This window comes from Hippocampus bargibanti, linkage group LG07 (assembly GCF_051943395.1).
Source record: "Hippocampus bargibanti isolate YZ-2025 linkage group LG07, ASM5194339v1, whole genome shotgun sequence".
Classification (NCBI taxonomy): domain Eukaryota; kingdom Metazoa; phylum Chordata; class Actinopteri; order Syngnathiformes; family Syngnathidae; genus Hippocampus; species Hippocampus bargibanti.
The window spans coordinates 21839859-21856955 of NC_142740.1; the positions used below are offsets into that span (position 1 = coordinate 21839859).

The 17097-nt window shown below is 39.3% G+C and overlaps 2 protein-coding genes and 2 long non-coding RNA genes across 4 annotated transcripts; 2 read left to right on the forward strand and 2 right to left on the reverse strand.

Annotated features, from left to right (window-relative positions):
* Positions 1–1739: 1739 nt before the first annotated feature.
* LOC148895808 (5-hydroxytryptamine receptor 3C-like) lies at positions 1740–11153 on the reverse strand. The gene is made up of 8 exons (XM_089001070.1): positions 10881–11153; positions 10602–10646; positions 10401–10507; positions 9938–10091; positions 8974–9177; positions 8673–8883; positions 7221–7400; positions 1740–2029 (listed from the first exon to the last, which is right to left on the reverse strand). The coding sequence occupies exons 1-8, from the start codon at positions 11151–11153 to the stop codon at positions 1740–1742; spliced, it is 1464 nt and encodes a 487-aa protein (XP_088857196.1).
* Positions 2167–3893, forward strand: LOC148895809 (uncharacterized). Its single transcript, XR_016115525.1, has 2 exons — positions 2167–2531; positions 2889–3893. It is a non-coding gene; the product is annotated as an uncharacterized LOC148895809 (long non-coding RNA).
* Positions 4018–6166, reverse strand: LOC148895810 (uncharacterized). Its single transcript, XR_016115527.1, has 2 exons — positions 5319–6166; positions 4018–4807 (listed from the first exon to the last, which is right to left on the reverse strand). It is a non-coding gene; the product is annotated as an uncharacterized LOC148895810 (long non-coding RNA).
* Positions 11154–12815: 1662 nt separating the features above from the next.
* On the forward strand, positions 12816–17097 carry dynlt2b (dynein light chain Tctex-type 2B). Its single transcript, XM_089000791.1, has 5 exons — positions 12816–12963; positions 13960–14093; positions 14211–14280; positions 14344–14407; positions 14501–17097. Exons 1-5 carry the CDS (start codon positions 12917–12919, stop codon positions 14546–14548), a joined length of 363 nt encoding a protein of 120 aa, XP_088856917.1. The 5' UTR covers positions 12816–12916; the 3' UTR covers positions 14549–17097.

Sequence of the window (17097 nt, forward strand, 5' to 3'; positions counted from 1 at the left end):
AGTGTACTGGTGGACCGCCAACTGCTCTTGAAAACAATACTGATAGAGAATAGACAGAATAGAAGTTATCATATTTAAACGTTTCAACACCGCCAAACAATAAAGCCCACAATGGAAGCACAGAGAAACCTGGGGTCAATCTGAAGTGAACAGACACAGTCTGTTAACCTGTCATCTTCATTTAGGAGATCTGGCCATGGACTAGTTTAGTACTTGGTCAACTCCTTGAACGAATTTAGGACTTGGGAAACTCCTTCACATCAAGAGGTCATTAGTTAGGTTACGGATCGATCGGTATTTGCTCCCTCTTATTTGCACTCATCTATTGGCATTTTAATTTGTAGAGGCTTTCTTAAAACATCTACGCAATCTCTTATTTTGATCATGTCCATGAAATAAAAAATACATGCTTTACCGAAAGAATATAACGGACACAATTTTTTTTTATGAATGCCACTTTGAATTTGTTGATGATATTTGACTGAGAGCCCTGCATGTTACATGAGTCAAAATGTCAGAAATAAGGAGCTTTCAAAAAATAGACGTCATCTACATGTTCTTACTGTGGGTGAAGAGAGGGATGACGATGAAGAGAACCATTGAAGGCTTGAATCTCTGCGGGCAGCACTAAAAACATGAACAGTGGTGTCAAAAGTGGTTGTTAGCTTAAGTTACAAAGATAGTGTGAAGGGCTCCCATTTGAGTTAGTTAGCCCCATTTTTGCACTCTTCAATTCTTATTCTTTTTTACAATCTGTGGTAGGTATTCATTTTAGGAAATAGGATACATGTGATATTGCAGTTCTGATACAGGACAAATATTCAGAAAATGTGTTGGTCTGTTTTTTGTGTGCCAAACTGCGGTATGGCCCACTCCCGGGCGCCCAATATAAACACTGTAATAATATTGAAAAATGTACTTTATAAGTTATTGCACTTGTTATTATGGGGAAACGTAAAAGCAAAATCGGGTTTTCTGTCAATTATGCACAATTTCAATCATTTTTAACGTTTTTTAGAAAGGCCACATAACAGGAATGTCATTGAATATCCTTTTTATGACTCTTTGACTTCACAAATAAGATTGTATGGAATCAAACCGAACCAAATCACTCCACTTTGAAATATAACGAAATGCAGATCAAATCTGAATTCTAGCGAGTTGAACCATGGACCATTGTTGTCTTGGTTTGCAACACACAAATAGAAAACGGTATTGAATCATCTTTTGTGGAGAAATTCAATCATCCAACCATTTTGTATCATGCTTGTCTTGATTCAGGTCGTGAGGAAGTTGGATCCTATCACAGCTGACTGGGAAATAGGCAGGATACGCATGTGACTGTCACCTGTCAATTCAAATCAGATAATGAACCAACAATAAATTGGTTGTGCTGGTCAAGATGTGTTGGGGAAATACAGCTAACAATCTGTTTTTTTACGCACCGTTGGCCTTCGTAATATTTACGAGCTATTCAGTGAATGATGTTTCCTTTTTTTAGTTTTTCCTGTCTTTGTCTCTCAACGAAAATGCTTAATGGAGAAAGATTGAAATGAAGATCAGCCAAAGTATCAGGTATTTGTCCATATAATTTTATTTATGCTTGTATATTTTCACATAACTAATCAGCAGTAATGGCCTAGGAGGGATACTTTAAGAATTACTCCTCAAAAAGTAATACAAATAATAAATTAAGCAAGTCAAAATGAGCAATCATTCCATTGCAGAAAAAAAGTCATCTACTGGCTGTAGGATTTGACCCAGATGATCTTGATGGTGATGAAGCTGACAGATATGAAGAGGAGGTAGATGCCAAACAGCAGGCGGTCTATGATAAAACCCACCTGGATCCACTCTTTTGAGCTCTGCGTGCCCCCCAGCTGCTGTTCCACCTGCAGGCGGAGGATCTTCAGGTCTCTACTGAGGCGCCTCAGCTCCTGTAAGGCCCTAGGTTCCATTGCTGGTTCTTTCTCCACGTGAGGGTTGTCATCATCTCCGCGCTGTGCGGAGATGATGCTGCTTTCTGTGTCTACTGTATAAATAAAGAGAGAGTCAATGTATGGTGTGCATCACAACAGTTCCAGGACTCGTGTCACAAAAGATTCATTCATCAAAGATTCAACGTCTCAATTCTACGGAGCCCGTAAGGGGACATCGAAGAAAAAAAAAAAAACTTTGCGAGATCTCGCAAAACTTTGCGTTCCCTCGCAAAACTTTGCGTTCCCTCGCAAAACTTTGCGTTCCCTCGCAATACTTTGCATTCCCTCGCAAAACTTTGCGTTCCCTCGCAAAACTTTGCGTTCCCTCGCAATACTTTGCGTTCTCTCGCAAAGATTGCGAGATCTCGCAATCTTTTTTAAAAAAATGTGCGTTCCTGTACTTCCGGGTCAGCTTGGCTCAGGTAGACGGTCGCGCGCGCTGCTTATTGAGAGAAGGCAACGACTCGGCGCATCATGGAGGAAGACTTGGAACACTTCTTGCAGTCAAGAAACGTCCCTCACGTGGACATTGCACGTATGAAAAGCGACAAGGTGGGCATACAGCTACAAAGTCTGATGTAATAAGCAAAACAAGAGAAACATGGACATTTTTTTTCGAAGTAGTATTGGTAGTAGGTCAATAAAGTGAAAGTGAAGCTAACATTTCTATCTACTCTACCTGTACTGTTAATTCTATTTTAATAATGAGGTTATTAACACAATTTAAAATCGATATTACAGTTAGTAATTGGGCTGCCGCTACCTAATATACTATTCTCGTGTAATACTGAATACAAATAATGATGACTGTAGTGTCCCATCACTCATGTGAATATGTTAAATGTATTAAAAGTTATTGATAATTAAATAAACATGTCAAGTATTTATTCTCACAATTTATCTTTGCAGGTTGACATGGCAGTAATTGCTATGATGACCGAAGAGCAAATGGGCAAATATATCACTTCTTATGGTGATCGAATAGCTGTCCTTTGCTTTTGTCATCAGAAAATGTCCAGTGGTGATAATGAACTGCTCCTCCAAAAATTAAGAGGCAAAATAAGATCAAGGAAAAAAGGTGTACTGGCTGAGACTTCGGGAGTACTCCAAAACCATGTTGATGGGATGGCAAGACATAACAATGTTTCTGCAGAAAAGACTCAAAGGAAGATTTATGGCAACGATTACCATCAAGTGAGGACAAGCAAAGGTGGAGGAACAAGGTATGCCATCCTGGAAAAAAACAGCAACTGTCGCTCAAATTTTGGAGCTGGGAAAAGGGCTATTTTTCCCAGATGGAAGCTAAACCAAAGGACCTGTTGAAGACTTTACTTTTGAGGTCTGTGATTTCAAAAGAAACCACATTGCTTTAGATGTAACAATTGGCAGACTCTATGAAAAAAACAAATTGAAACTGTTAAGATTTTACATTGGCACAAAAGAAAATACTCCAACATCTCATTTGGATGAATGCAGTGAAGCTCATTCATCTGTCACCAACATGGTGGGAGAAAGTGCGCAATTGATTGATTGACTCTCTTATGTCTACACACACATGCACACACATCAGTTTAGGAACATTTCATTATTTGTACATTGAGATGTAAAACATCTGTCATGGTCAACCTTGCGTAGGGCAGTCTACAGTTGTATTTTCCTTTTGTGTCTACAATTGATTTCATGGTTATTATTCATTCAATTTTCCATATCACTTATTCTCCTAATGGTTTCGGATATGGTGCCACTTTCAGTTTGACCTAAAGGTTTGAAGTTGATATGTCATGTAATGTTGCAAATATTTGCACTGTTCAAACAAAAGCAATTCTTTTTGTACTTGATATTGTATTCCATTTATATGTTTGTGATTGCTGTTCATACCAATTTGTCAATGTTAATAAAATTTGTTCCAAATAATTCATGTTTTTTTTAAACACAAGACACCACCTGCTGACGAAATTGAAGAGTGACAATTATGTTATCATTTACAGGCAAGTGATTGTGTACTGGGGTGCAGGAATACTATTCAGATCCACATTGGTTAAGTATTTGTGGTTAAAATCAGCAACCAAGACAGTATATTTATTGACACCCAGAATGATTTGACAAATGAACATTTCATATTGATCAAATATGCTTTCCTTATACAGTAACAAAAACAGCAGACAAAAAATGATTTAAATTGTGATTGCTATATATTATTCGTCCTCAAATGTATCCCAATAATCCATTTAAAGTGAAGTGATAAAAGAAATGATGAACAAAGGGTTGAAGAAATGGCAATGGTCGTCGGATTCAGCCTTCATTAAATGTTACTTCGAACCAGTTGAGGAGCCATAAAATGGTTTCACCCAAACACACACCAAAAAATATATGGTTATTGCTTTGAGTAATTCATGTTTAAATTTTAATGTAATATAATTCCAGTATGACTGGTATACGGAAACAAAAATGCTTTCACCAAAGGTTAATGTCTCTGACCCCTGAAAACATCATGCTTCTAATTTAGAATTGCAGTAAGGGCCTCTCTGAGGTGCAAGTACAAGTTCACAGCCTGATACGGCTCTTTTGGTGGCATCAGACCAGACTGGGCCATTAAGGAAGCACACAATACAAATACATCCGGATCACAAGGCATAGTTAAACGGAAGACACACTGGCATTTTGCATAGTTGAACTTGTTCATTGTCAACTGTGGAGAGGAAGTCCCTTGTGCCATAAAGTTCAGGTAAAGAATACATCACGTTGGGCCGACCACTGGGGACATTTATGTTCTTTGAGGGCCTGATGAGATGGCTGTTCCAAACACGGGCAGTATCATCCAACTCATCCTGTTGAGAATAATATCAGAATCAGAATCATCTTTTTTTGCCAAGTATGTAGTACACACAAGGAAATTGTCTCCTGTAGCTGCACTAGTCTCATCAAAAAATGGAGGCACTATACAGTTCTATTGGGGTTACTTTTTAGAGAGTTAATTGCTTGAGGGAAGAAGTTGTTTAAATGCCTGCTGGATTTGGTGTGATATACAGACAGATTTAGGAAGAGTTGCACAGTCATAGCAGCTCTTATGAGCAAGAAATTATAGAATTAGACTGCTTTTCTCTCCCTGCTCCCTCCTTTCTACCTTAAACTCGTCACTCATGTTTACTACTCTGCCCATCCCCACTTTTCCTTCATCTTTTCCTTGATCATTTCACCTTCACGCTATGTCCCCACACACACAGACCACTATCTTCTTTCCACTATCCGATTATTTACCTTCTTTTGTGTCCCATCAACACCCTCTCAAATACAAAAATACATATTTCATAAATGGAGCTACAGAATATATGAACTCACCTGAATAAGTCCCATGCAACAAAATTGCAGGATGCTTTTGTCCAGAAATACACCATCAAAGAAGCCATTGTCTCTGAGGTCTTTGAAGAGTGATAACCAGAATTCCATGCATTGGCTGCGAAGAAACCCCCACCAATATTCAATTCTTTGATCGGCGGTGCTGGCTCCATCCAAGTAACTGTCAAGGGTGCTGCCTGGCGGTATGGGCACCAGGAAACGCTGGAAGCCTTTAACATGACCATTTTCAGTCCCCAAATCAGCTCGAACGATTCGAGGACAACCTCCCAAACGGTGCACAACTTCAATGTAGTAACCTCCAATTAACTTCGGGTCACTACTTGTTGTGTAGGCATCGAGCCACATTATTTTCCTTGAAAAGCCATCAATAGCCCCATTGATGCAAATTCCAAACGGTTTCAGTTTGTCATATGAATCCATATGCCAAATAAAATTCGGCCCTTTCGAGAAGTAGTTTCGTCGTCTCAGACGTCTTGCTTGCCTTAAAGACACTCCTCTCGGATCCAACTCTTTCAGGACCAGACGAACATCCTCTTTCCTGACAAGAAGCCCATGTTCTCTGCACTTACTGTACATCCACCTGTAACCGTGTAGTTGTCCGGAATTCTGCAACTGGTTGTGAATAAAGTCAACCAAGACGCCCAAGTCATCGAACGTTTTTCGGCGAAATAGTCCACTTTTGTTCACCACTCGCTTCAAATGTCTTTCACTTATTAGTAAGCCGTGTTTAATCTCAAGAACGGATTTTATATCTTTGTATTTCAAGCCAATTTTAAAGTAAAACTGGATTAAAGGAACGAAAGGGTGAAAAGGCTCCATGTTTGTTGTTTTCGGTTACAATGACGATGAACCGGAAGTACATGTACGCGTATTTTTTAAAAAAAGATTGCGAGATCTCGCATTCTTTGCAAGATCTCGCAAAGAATGCGAGAGCTCGCAAAGAATGCGAGATCTCGCAAAAGTATTGCGAGGGAACGCAAAGTATTGCGAGGGAACGCAAAGTTTTGCGAGGGAACGCAAAGTTTTGCGAGATCTCGCAAAGTTTTTTTTTTTTTTCTTCGATGTCCCCTTAGGGGCTCCGTACAATTCACCCGACCAGGCTGCATGTGTTTTCCCCTTCTTTCCCAGGCTCAATGGGAGGTCATGGGGGGACTCATTTTTGGATTGGATTTGATTCAATTAGCCTTTATTTTTCTCACAGTGGAGAAATTTACATTTCACAGCAGCAAAGTCATGGAAGGAAAAGGAAAGGAAAGAAAGAAGTAGGAAAACCAAAATATAGGAGCTGCTGGAAAGGCAGCCACTTGAGCGGTGCCATCTTGAAGTCAAAACAACAACAAAAAACTAAATAACAAATAATGTGACACAAAAGACACAGACAGTCATTCAATCTTAAGTACTTTCTGCACCCTCTTTGTTACATGAAGCGGTTCTAGATGAAAGAGGAGAGGATGAAAGCGTCCTTTTCACCAGTGGATCAGGGACATCATGGTGGAATGTGCACATCTACTACAAGCTAAATGTTGAAAGCAAACACCAAGCTGTAGCATTGAAGAAAACAGATTGTCCCACATCTCCCGTCCCATATAAATCCACTTCAATTCCAAGCCGCGACAGATGCCATGAATAACATTAAGATGGCAGTGATCACAGAATTGCCGAAGATCTTTGACAGATATTTCCACGAGCGCATGATTTTGTGGCAGAGAATGCTGGTAAAGTGGGTCAGACTGCGGAGGGATTGTTAGGTGGGAAAACTGTTTTGGAGCTCAAATTTGAAAGATAACTTTTGTCACACCCGTCCTGAAAACACACTGAATCATATAAAAAAAAACCTTTGATATTTTAATATTAATGTATTTATTAATAACGATCTCGGTATACCTGTATCTTTGAATCCTTCCCAATGCAGACCAACAACACGACCCAGAAAGTGCAGAACAGATACGCGGATCCAGTGAGGAACAGGAGGGACGTTTTTAGAGCTGAGCAGCAAGTTGGTGATGAGAATTGTCTCCAGGAGGCTGGCCACCATCAGAGCCAGGCACATCGAGAAGAAAACATCTGCCATGAAAAACAACTGGTAAGTCATGCACATATTCAGTTTTTCGATTCAGCGGTCAAGAATAACAATTGTAAACTAAAGTAACGAAACCCACACAGGTGGCTTCTTGTAGTCAAACACTGTTGCTTGAATTTGAATTGCGACGACATGGAAATGTGTACGTGTTTGCCTTTACTCTTTATAGATCACGCAAATGATCAATGCTGCCATTGTAGCTGTTCACCACACTTGCTGCACCTCAGGCTTTTGTTTATAAAATCAGTGGTTACATGTGCTATATTTTATGCTGTTCTGTGGCCTAACTGGAAGTCTGGACATGAACCTGCCATAATTTCATCGGTGTACTGTATTTTAGAATTGCAAACTTCTGACAGATATCCATATACGTCCACTGCGAGACGAATAAAGGCAAATCCAATCCAATCCATATATCCAACCGTTTCCTAGAGCATTCTTCTCCTGATTACAGTCGCGGGTGAGCCACATTTCAAATAATGGTTGTGATTGTCAATAAGTTTATAGATTTAGTCATTTAGTCAACAATCCTGCTCAGGCTGCGCTCTCTCACCAGTGAACTGATGAAACACATTTTTGTAAAACAACCAGAACAGTATTCTTATGCTTGATGGAAATGTATTGCCTTGTGGAAAGGTGATTATATTAATTACAATAATTAACAGTAGCGAGTGGGCACCGCCTTTTATTTACTCTCCTGAACATGAAAAGGTTGAATTTATTTGTAGGGTCATTTGAATGGAAGATTATATTGAGACCTATTTTCACGACTGGTGTGATCCAGGTGTGCCAAGTGGTGTAAATCTGTGCAAGGGTTTGTTAGACTAGGTGCATGTGTAAAAAAAAAGGTCTCTTGTTGGCTTGGACACAGCCAAGCCCTTTTGCGACTTCTCTCATTCCCTTTAAATGTTGCACACTACAAGTACGCTCTTTGTGGAAACTGACATCATGATCCTTGCATGACAAGACCATTATCACTGTTATTAGCTGGTTGGCAAAAGTCAATATAATCCCCTTTGCAATGCCCAAAAATTAATAATTTTTTTCACATGGAAAATGTTCAACATTTCAGGGTGATGCTAGATTGACCAGTACATGAAAAAAAAAATGTACTGTATTCATGGTGGGGTTTGAATGGATGGATAACAGAGGCCATGTTTCCCACCACGCAGTATACAGTACATGACAGACATGATGAACTATTCTCGTCCTGACTGTACATATAACGGGAAACTGATTGTGAGTGTGTCACTTACTGATGATGGGGATGGTGTTTCCTGTGATTGGCAGCAGATCATTCATGATCAGCAGGAATACGGTGTAGCCAAGTATGAGGGTCATCTTGAAGGAAGAGCGGTCCACGCTTTGCGGTGGTAGCAGAAAGCTAAAAAGGTCCACAGTAATCAAGAAAATGCTGGGGAGCAGCAGGTTTACTACATACAGCGTTGACCTGCGTCGCAGTTGGATCTAGCAAAAGAAAAGAAGACATCTTCTAATTCTTGGATGTATTATTATAATCAGATTCCATTCATCTGCATGCAACATGATCAGACATACATGAAACTGAAGCTCCTCCACAGAGCTACCCTCACTGTAATGTGGATTCAGCTTTACGGCAGTGATATTCAGCAGCTCCCACTCCCCCAGAGTTGTCATCACGTTCTTGGATTTCGCTGTGATCATCTTGTCTGACATCAATAAGGACACCTTTAAGTGTTGTGCTGAACAAAAAGAAACATGTTGAGTTGCAAACGGCAGAAACTAAACCAGTTAGATTTGTAGTGTAAATAGTACATCAGTTGCAAGGAAAATTGTGTGCTGTCCATGTTATGATATGATAAGGTCACAGTTTATATTTCTATACAGTATTACATCTATTTCTGATATTATAAGGCCTTTTGAGGTGAATCATAACCACAATTGGGCCCACAACTTAAGCAAGTTTGTAACACCTGATTTTAGTTATTAGTTAGTTACCAAGTAGTGTAAATATATGTATTTTCCCTACTTTGACTCTTTCAAAGACAACGGTTACAACAGTGGACGGTTTATCATGTTACAGGTTATCATTATTACACAAAAGGGTTGAAGAGATTCATGTATCCACAGAAGATGTATTTTGATTTTATTCAGTGATCAAGCAATGTTTTTCTTTTGATTCATTTTGTGTATACCATGAACTTGTTCCTCTATGAATAGCAGGGGCAGAATTTGGAGTAAATCTTAATCACATCAAGAATTCCAATGGGAATCTAACCTTATTTTTCCAGGGAAATGCCCTCCCAACAACTGATTTTGATTTAATGACAAGGACCATTCCATTTATCATTCGACTAATTGGAAGAGTTCTGAGTAATAAAACTGCCCTGAGGAGAGTAAGAACTGCACATTCGATGTAGTCGCATTGTCACTCGTCGTCGTGAATGCAAATCACATTGAAATGATGTAATTTCTTTCAAATTTCTACTACTTTGATCAAACGTCATTGTGCAAAATCTGTTACCCAAGTTAATGAAGGAACAATGAAGGTCAGAGTGCAGTCCTGTCTGTCAAAGGGGAAGGTGTAGATGTCCAGGTTACACGAGCTGACAACTCTGGCTGGTTTTGCGTCGTGCATTTTTCCGTCGCTGTGCAGAGTCACATAAGGAACAGTTGGAGCTTTGTCTTCATCCATACTGCAACACACAGATGTACAAAATTATGCATTACCCTGGTTATATCTCCAGAAAGTAAGGGCGATGTTTTCCATTGTACAGAACTGTTCTAATTCATTGTTGTTTATTTATTCGGTCGACACCAAAGACAAACCAATGCATGAGAATATAGTTACGGTGATGAGAAAGAACTAGATTTGGGGATTGATTAAAGCATTCCTAAACGCACCCCCAACACATGTCAAGACTGTTTAAAAGTTCTGTATGTTTACTGAATGGAAGATATGCTCGTGAATCTAAGAGATACACATATTAGGCTTTAAAACTCACAATTCACGGATGACAAGATCTGGAACCCAAAAGTGATGCCTCGGAAGAGTAATCTTGTCAGCGCCACACTGAACAGGGTCCCAGTTGACAAACTCATTCTGCCACCACTGATGCAATGTGGACATGAATGCAAATGGAAAACTTATAACGTCAGAACATTGATGTAGTTCTGTCGAAAAACAACAATAAGGCCGTACTTACAAAATGCTGCCAAAGATAAGTCGTCAGGAGTTGAGCTTTCTCATCCTGAAGAACATATACTTCAATTATATCAGAGATCCATATCCATCCATCCATCCATCCATCCATCCATCCATCCATCCATCCATCCATCCATCCATCCATCCATCCATCCATCCATCCATCCATCCATCCATCCATCCATCCATCCCTTTCTATCTAGAAACATAACAACCCCAGTGGTTGCTCGATAAATGGGGTAGAAAGATAATAGAGGGATTTATATTGAGGCGAACATACCACTCCTAATATTCCATAGAGCAGGAAGTATAAGCCGATGTTGGTTGGAGTTGTCATGTTTGTGACTGGCCGAATGGCACCCATTCGAAAAACCGGCTTCAGGGCCTCCAACAGTGCCAATTGGTTTGGTGCAGAGCAGTTTATATTGATGGCGCTGCATGGAGCTGAGAGATCAAAAACAACAGGTCTGGAATTATTTTGTACATAATTGATTAAGTCCCCTTGGCATTCGTTCAAGTTAGCACCATCTGTAGAACTGTTATCATATTTCATTTTACCACTGATCACTTTATCTTTGCTTGATACTTTGCACATTGTTTCAGTTGTTCCTGAGAGGTACCACTTACATTAAGGAATTACATTAGTTTAGCCTTTATTAGTATCATACTTATTTGTCATATCTTTTTAAAAAAAAATATGGTGACACTTTTTTATTATGAAAATTCCCCCATTATGGGTCGATTAAAGGCTTTCTGATTCTGATACTAGTGCAGCTGTTCTACCGGAGACAAATTCCTTTAGTGTTCTACATACTTGGCCAAGAAAGATGATCCTGATTGTGAATCTGAATCAAGTATGTTAGCACGAAGAGTCCCAGGATTTTCCTACCCACTCCACTGTGCGTTGAAGACAGCCAAATGGCTATGTTATCCAAAACCAACAACTCAACGGACAATCTAGTCCCAGTTGTACTGTAAATATGGCAAGTTAGGGCTCTTGCCTCAACTTGATCATACATTCACACCCCACATTCTTTTTGTGACATTAGCATGCGAAAGCATTCAAAAGGTCATTATAGGGATTCCGAGTGTTAACTGGCTCGCTACTCCGAGCTATGCATGGGACATACCTGGAATAAAGACCACCAGCGTAATCAGCATGGTCTTTGTCGAGAGAAGGATCCACTAGAATTCATGTGGTATCAGTTACAAGTTGATCAAAGCATATAGGATGTACAAATGGAAAGAAACTTTACCTTGGGTGAAAGATTTGTGAAGGTCATCATATCAAATCTGTGTGTTACTGCTGTGTGGCCATTGGTTGTTCAGTATTATTTTATCATATTATTAAAATATAAATGTCAATTCTGACAGGATAAAAATGACTTACCTCTCAGTCCATAAAAAAAACTTGATTCCCCCTTTTGGTCTCCTTGTACATACAGTACTATATATATAGTGGGACTGCAATTTAAGCATGAAGCAGATATTTTAAAACATGCAAATAATGAGGTTAAAGCAAAACTCTGCAACATAGGCCAACCACTTTATACATATTGGTATAAAACAAAACAAACCACAGGGTCCGAGGTTGTGTGCGTGTATATGACGTGTGCGTCTGTGTGTGTGTGTGTGAAAGAAATTGCAGTCAAGGTCTTGAAAAATATATCAGACGAAGAATTCAACAGTCTGGTGTTGGAGCTTGATCTAATTATTTCAAGCTAAGCCTATGCCAAAAACCACAGTTAAATGTTATTCACTCTACATGTCACTGTTTGTGGTTCACTTATGGCAGTTTCAATGCATTGCGGATTTTTTTTCCAAGGGAAAAAAACATTCAGAATTAAAAAAACAAGATAGAATTCCTAATTTGTGTCTTATTCTCTTTATCACTTGACTTCTTTTTGGCCCATCAATGTTTTCCATGCAAATATCAGCATGCATTGCTTTAGTTAAAATGCGCACAATTATAGTTAGTTTGCATGTTCGTGTGCTTACTGACTTCATGCTATTGTACGGAGTTAAAAGTGTTTATTTTCCAAATATTTAGTATAATTAGTTTCACTTTACTGCGTTACTGTATGTAAGTTACGGTGCGTTCTGTCTTACGTACGCGTTTTTTTAATTCAGTTACAACGCGTCGGAAGAAGAGGCTTGTGTTCGTAAAACGAAGACCTTCTGAACCATGTCAATCACTTCCGGTGCGTTAAAAAAGGATTCTAGTTCCGGAGGTCTCTGCTCAAATATTCTAATCCTCGTTGCTCGTTTCTTTTCTTTTCACACCTCCTTATTGTGTTATTCTATCACTGACATGCCATGGAAGGCTCAGATTCATACATCATACGACCCAATTATCAGCACAAGTGAGTTGATTTCAAACCACGTCGTTATCTTGTGGTGTTAGCTTGTTAGCTGGAACCTGCGGACGCTCGCGTTACCTAGCGACCGTCAACTCTCGTTTTGCTCCCCCATGCTTTGTGCCGACTAAACGATATTATCCTGAGAACAATTACAAAGCAACTTTATAAAAATACTTGACAATAAAAATGCTTGAGGGCCCTTCAGGTTATTGTTTGTTGCATGTTATTATTTATTGCTCTCATGCAACGATCCTGGGTCACCAACATCCTCTTAAAATATCAGCTAAAGTCATAGTTTGACAAAACCTTATTTCGTAATTTTCTTTACAGTGATAATGAGTGGAAAATACAGTGATCAAATTGTAATAACGATTTGGTTTTATTATGGCCATGATAATATTATTGAAGGCAAATATTGAAATTTTGATATCAAGTCAAAAAGGTCAACCTGTTTTTTTTAACTTCGTTTTGAAAGTTCGGTAAATATAATGATAAGCTCTGATACTTTTCATCATTTTCATTGATTGATACAGACGTTCAGCAATGACTTTGTCACTCTTCTGGCTTAATATGGGATAGGTATGGATGATTATCTTTTTTTATCATTCGCAATAAAATGTGCCAAAAGTATAGGTAATGACCATTAAAATTATAATGACACAGTTACTTTCATGAGAATGAAAATTTGGCTGATTGATTTAGAGAAATGATAAAACTACAACCGTGTTTGGATGCTGGTAACATCCGCTAAACTCGGCCACATCCTGAACATGCCATTGCGATTTGTTCAGTGGCTGTCTTACTTCAGTATTTCGAGCACACACTGACATGGGGCAGTGTTCTATCTTGTTGGTAGTGAGCACATCTGTTCATTTCTGAGGTTTTCAGTTGGGAACAAACAATATTGGATTATTAAATTTCAAGTGCTCTGTGAGAGGGCAGGTAATAATTGATAATTGCAATTGTATTATTTTTTTTTGCCTTTGTGTGACTTTCTAGATTCAAGCCTGCAGTCGTAAAGGAGTGTATTCGTGAAACAGTTAAGGCACACCTTACAGAAGTACAATACGACCCAGATGAGGTCTCAGAGCTAACTTGCACATTGGCTGACAGCGTGAAGAATAAAGTAAAGAGTGAGTGATGCTCGTCTGCTCCTCACCTAACAGTGGGGGAAATGAAATCGAATATCCAATTAATTGTTTGCATTATTAATGATCACTGTATTGTTTCCTCCCCCCATTCCAACTCAGCGTTAGGATTTGACAGGTACAAGTTTGTTGTGCAGGTGACTATCGGAGAGCAACGCGGACAAGGAGTCAAGTGAGTGACGGATTGATTCAAATGATGATTGTAAAAAGTTGTATAAAACCTTTGATTTGGCAGGATGTCGTCAAGGTGTTTATGGGATGCTGATACAGACAACTACGCAGAAGATGTTTTCATGAATGCAAGTACTTGTATTCTTTTCAGTCTCCTGGTTTTTTTTAATGGCTTTGTGTTTGTATGTGTTTATTTCAGAATATTTTTGCCACTTTCACAGGAAAGCTTGTTCTGTGCGGTTGCCGTGTTTGGAACCTATTTCTACTAATCTTCCGAGTACGAATGTGGAGGAGGACACGGACAGAAATTCATTGCAGACTGACTGACAGACTATCCTTCTGAGTTTTACATTTTGACTTCTTGTCACTGTGTGTAGTCCTTTATGGTGGTATCTTATTGCTTGGCGAATGCTTGCAAGGGTTTGCGAGCCCAGCAACTGTTATGTTTTTGTCAGGATTTATTAAAGGTTGTAAAAACATTGGGCAGATGCTCACACATAATTTTAATGGACACAGACACATTGGATTGGATTGGATTGGATATGCCTTTATAAGTCTCACAGTGGAGAAATTCACATCTTGTCACCGTCAAATTTTGAATGTGTTCATAAATTTTGCGCAAGCTTTCAAAATTAAAAATGGACAACACACATCTCTACCGAGGCAACCCTGTGTTTGTTGTGCAGACGCAGCTGAGATCTTAAAATGATTGACCCCCAGACAATTCGTCCCAAGGCCCCTTTGTGTGAATCATTACCCAAAAAGTCGTGCTACGTTTAAATGACAACCATCACCATTTTTTTGTTTCCTAACTGACATCAGAAAAACGTTTTATAGCATCTCAAATACCCAAAACACACAGGCTGATATTTTTAGTCAAATTAAAAACACAAATAAAAATGACTTAAAGTGTCCAAAAACTACAGTACTTCAAAATGAAACCGGAAATGGCCAGTTGCAGAAGGTCCCGCCCCCTTGTTTGTGACGTCACGCCAAGACGTCTTGCCTTGCTTGAGAATCAAAACAATGGCTTCAGATTCGGACAAGATGCTTTCTTGATACTCATCCAGTTATGAATATGATTCAAATAGTTCTGAAGAGGAAAGCATAAATGTTTGCAATCGATTAAAGAAGTTATTCCGTGTCATTTTGAGGGATCTGGACTGAAATGGAGCGTCCCAGAAAATGCACAAGATGGCGCCCAAGCTCCATTCGATATGGGCTGATTTGTCTGCTGAGAATTTGCGTCAGCTCGTATCAAATAGTAGTCTTGGTGCAACACACAACGATTCACCATTGCGTTATTTATGAGTTTTCCTTCTAATTTCACCATCCACACGGATCAACACGAATTTTTCAGACCAAACAAATTACCCAAAAATGCATTGTGTTTCGCTTTCTCAGTCGATACCTACCGTGATGTCACGGTAGGTATTCCCACCAACTCAAAAACAAGACTTCCTGAATATTCAGCGCGAGTCTTAAAACGTAAAATGTAGCAATATGCGGTGGAATCTTTGTAAAATACGCTCATTTTACAAATTATGGACACAACTTGTCCGGAGGCGTCGGTTGTCCTTTAAAGACTTCGGGTGACCCCTGCATTAAATTATGCCATGTTGGTGGATGAATACATCTCCAGCCGTGTCAATCAAAACAGTGTGCTGCAACTCTTCAGTCATCTTCATTGGCTTGTGTTGCTTGTGATGAAGTGTCAGTTGCGTGAATATTTCAGCACTTAAAAGCTTGTTGAAACTGCACCGCGCATGAATAGGAAATCAGAAGTCATTTAAAATGTGAAATTGTAAATGTTTATCTTTGTGCCTCTTGGATTTAAGAGATCCTCCAAAAACTGTTGCAAATGTGTTTTGTCCGGAAGCAGTCATATTGTCTGATTTAGAGGTAGATCGTCATGAGTACTGGCCTTATGTACGCTCAAGTCATCTCAGTTTCAGCATGTATGATGCAAATAAATAAATGTGAAACATGCTTTGAAGCGACATTTCATAGTCAACCCTGTGGCGCATTTTAAATTTACGACCAACGGGTGGCACTGTCAGTGGCAGTTAAAAGGACTCCCGACTCCACCATTCAGGTCTTTCAGGTCTAACAAACCCTTGCACATATTTACACCACTTGGTTTGTTCCATCTTGTCAGGTTTGTTTCATCCTGTCATGTTTTATTCATGGTTTTGTTTGCTACTTTGGACTTTGACATTGAATTGATCACAACTGTGCTGATTTGGTTGTCTTGTAAAATGTTTCGATTCTCATTCGAGAAGGCTGGTCTGTCCTAACCAAGCCTTGTTGCATGAACTGATGAAGCCTTCTCGGGTGAGAGGCAAAACATCTTGAACAACGAAGGCCATCCTACATGAATAACAAGTACATTTCAGATGTTCGTGTGTTATTCCAGAAGGCTTCATTTGAAAGCTCTCCTAGACTCAGTTGTGCCGAAACACTGATGAGGACAGATTTTTTCACTCCTTATATCCGAGCAATGATGTGTTGACTTGTTTTCTTTCCGAGAGTGGTGAACACTTCATGTGCCCAGTTGATTGAAGAGCATAAGGCATCTGTCAGTCTGTATGCCATGATTTAAATTCAGAAAACTTGAACGTGCCTTCGGGAGTTGATATGTTGTCATAAATTCAGAGCTGGCTTTGAAGCGAGAGCTTTGAAGCGAGAGAGGCAGTGTGCCGCAGAAGTGTTTGCCAGTCAATCACTGGCAACATTCAATCACATCTCAATAAATTTGAATATCACAGAGAACTTATTCCAGTAGTTCATATTGAAATTGACACCCATTAAAGACATT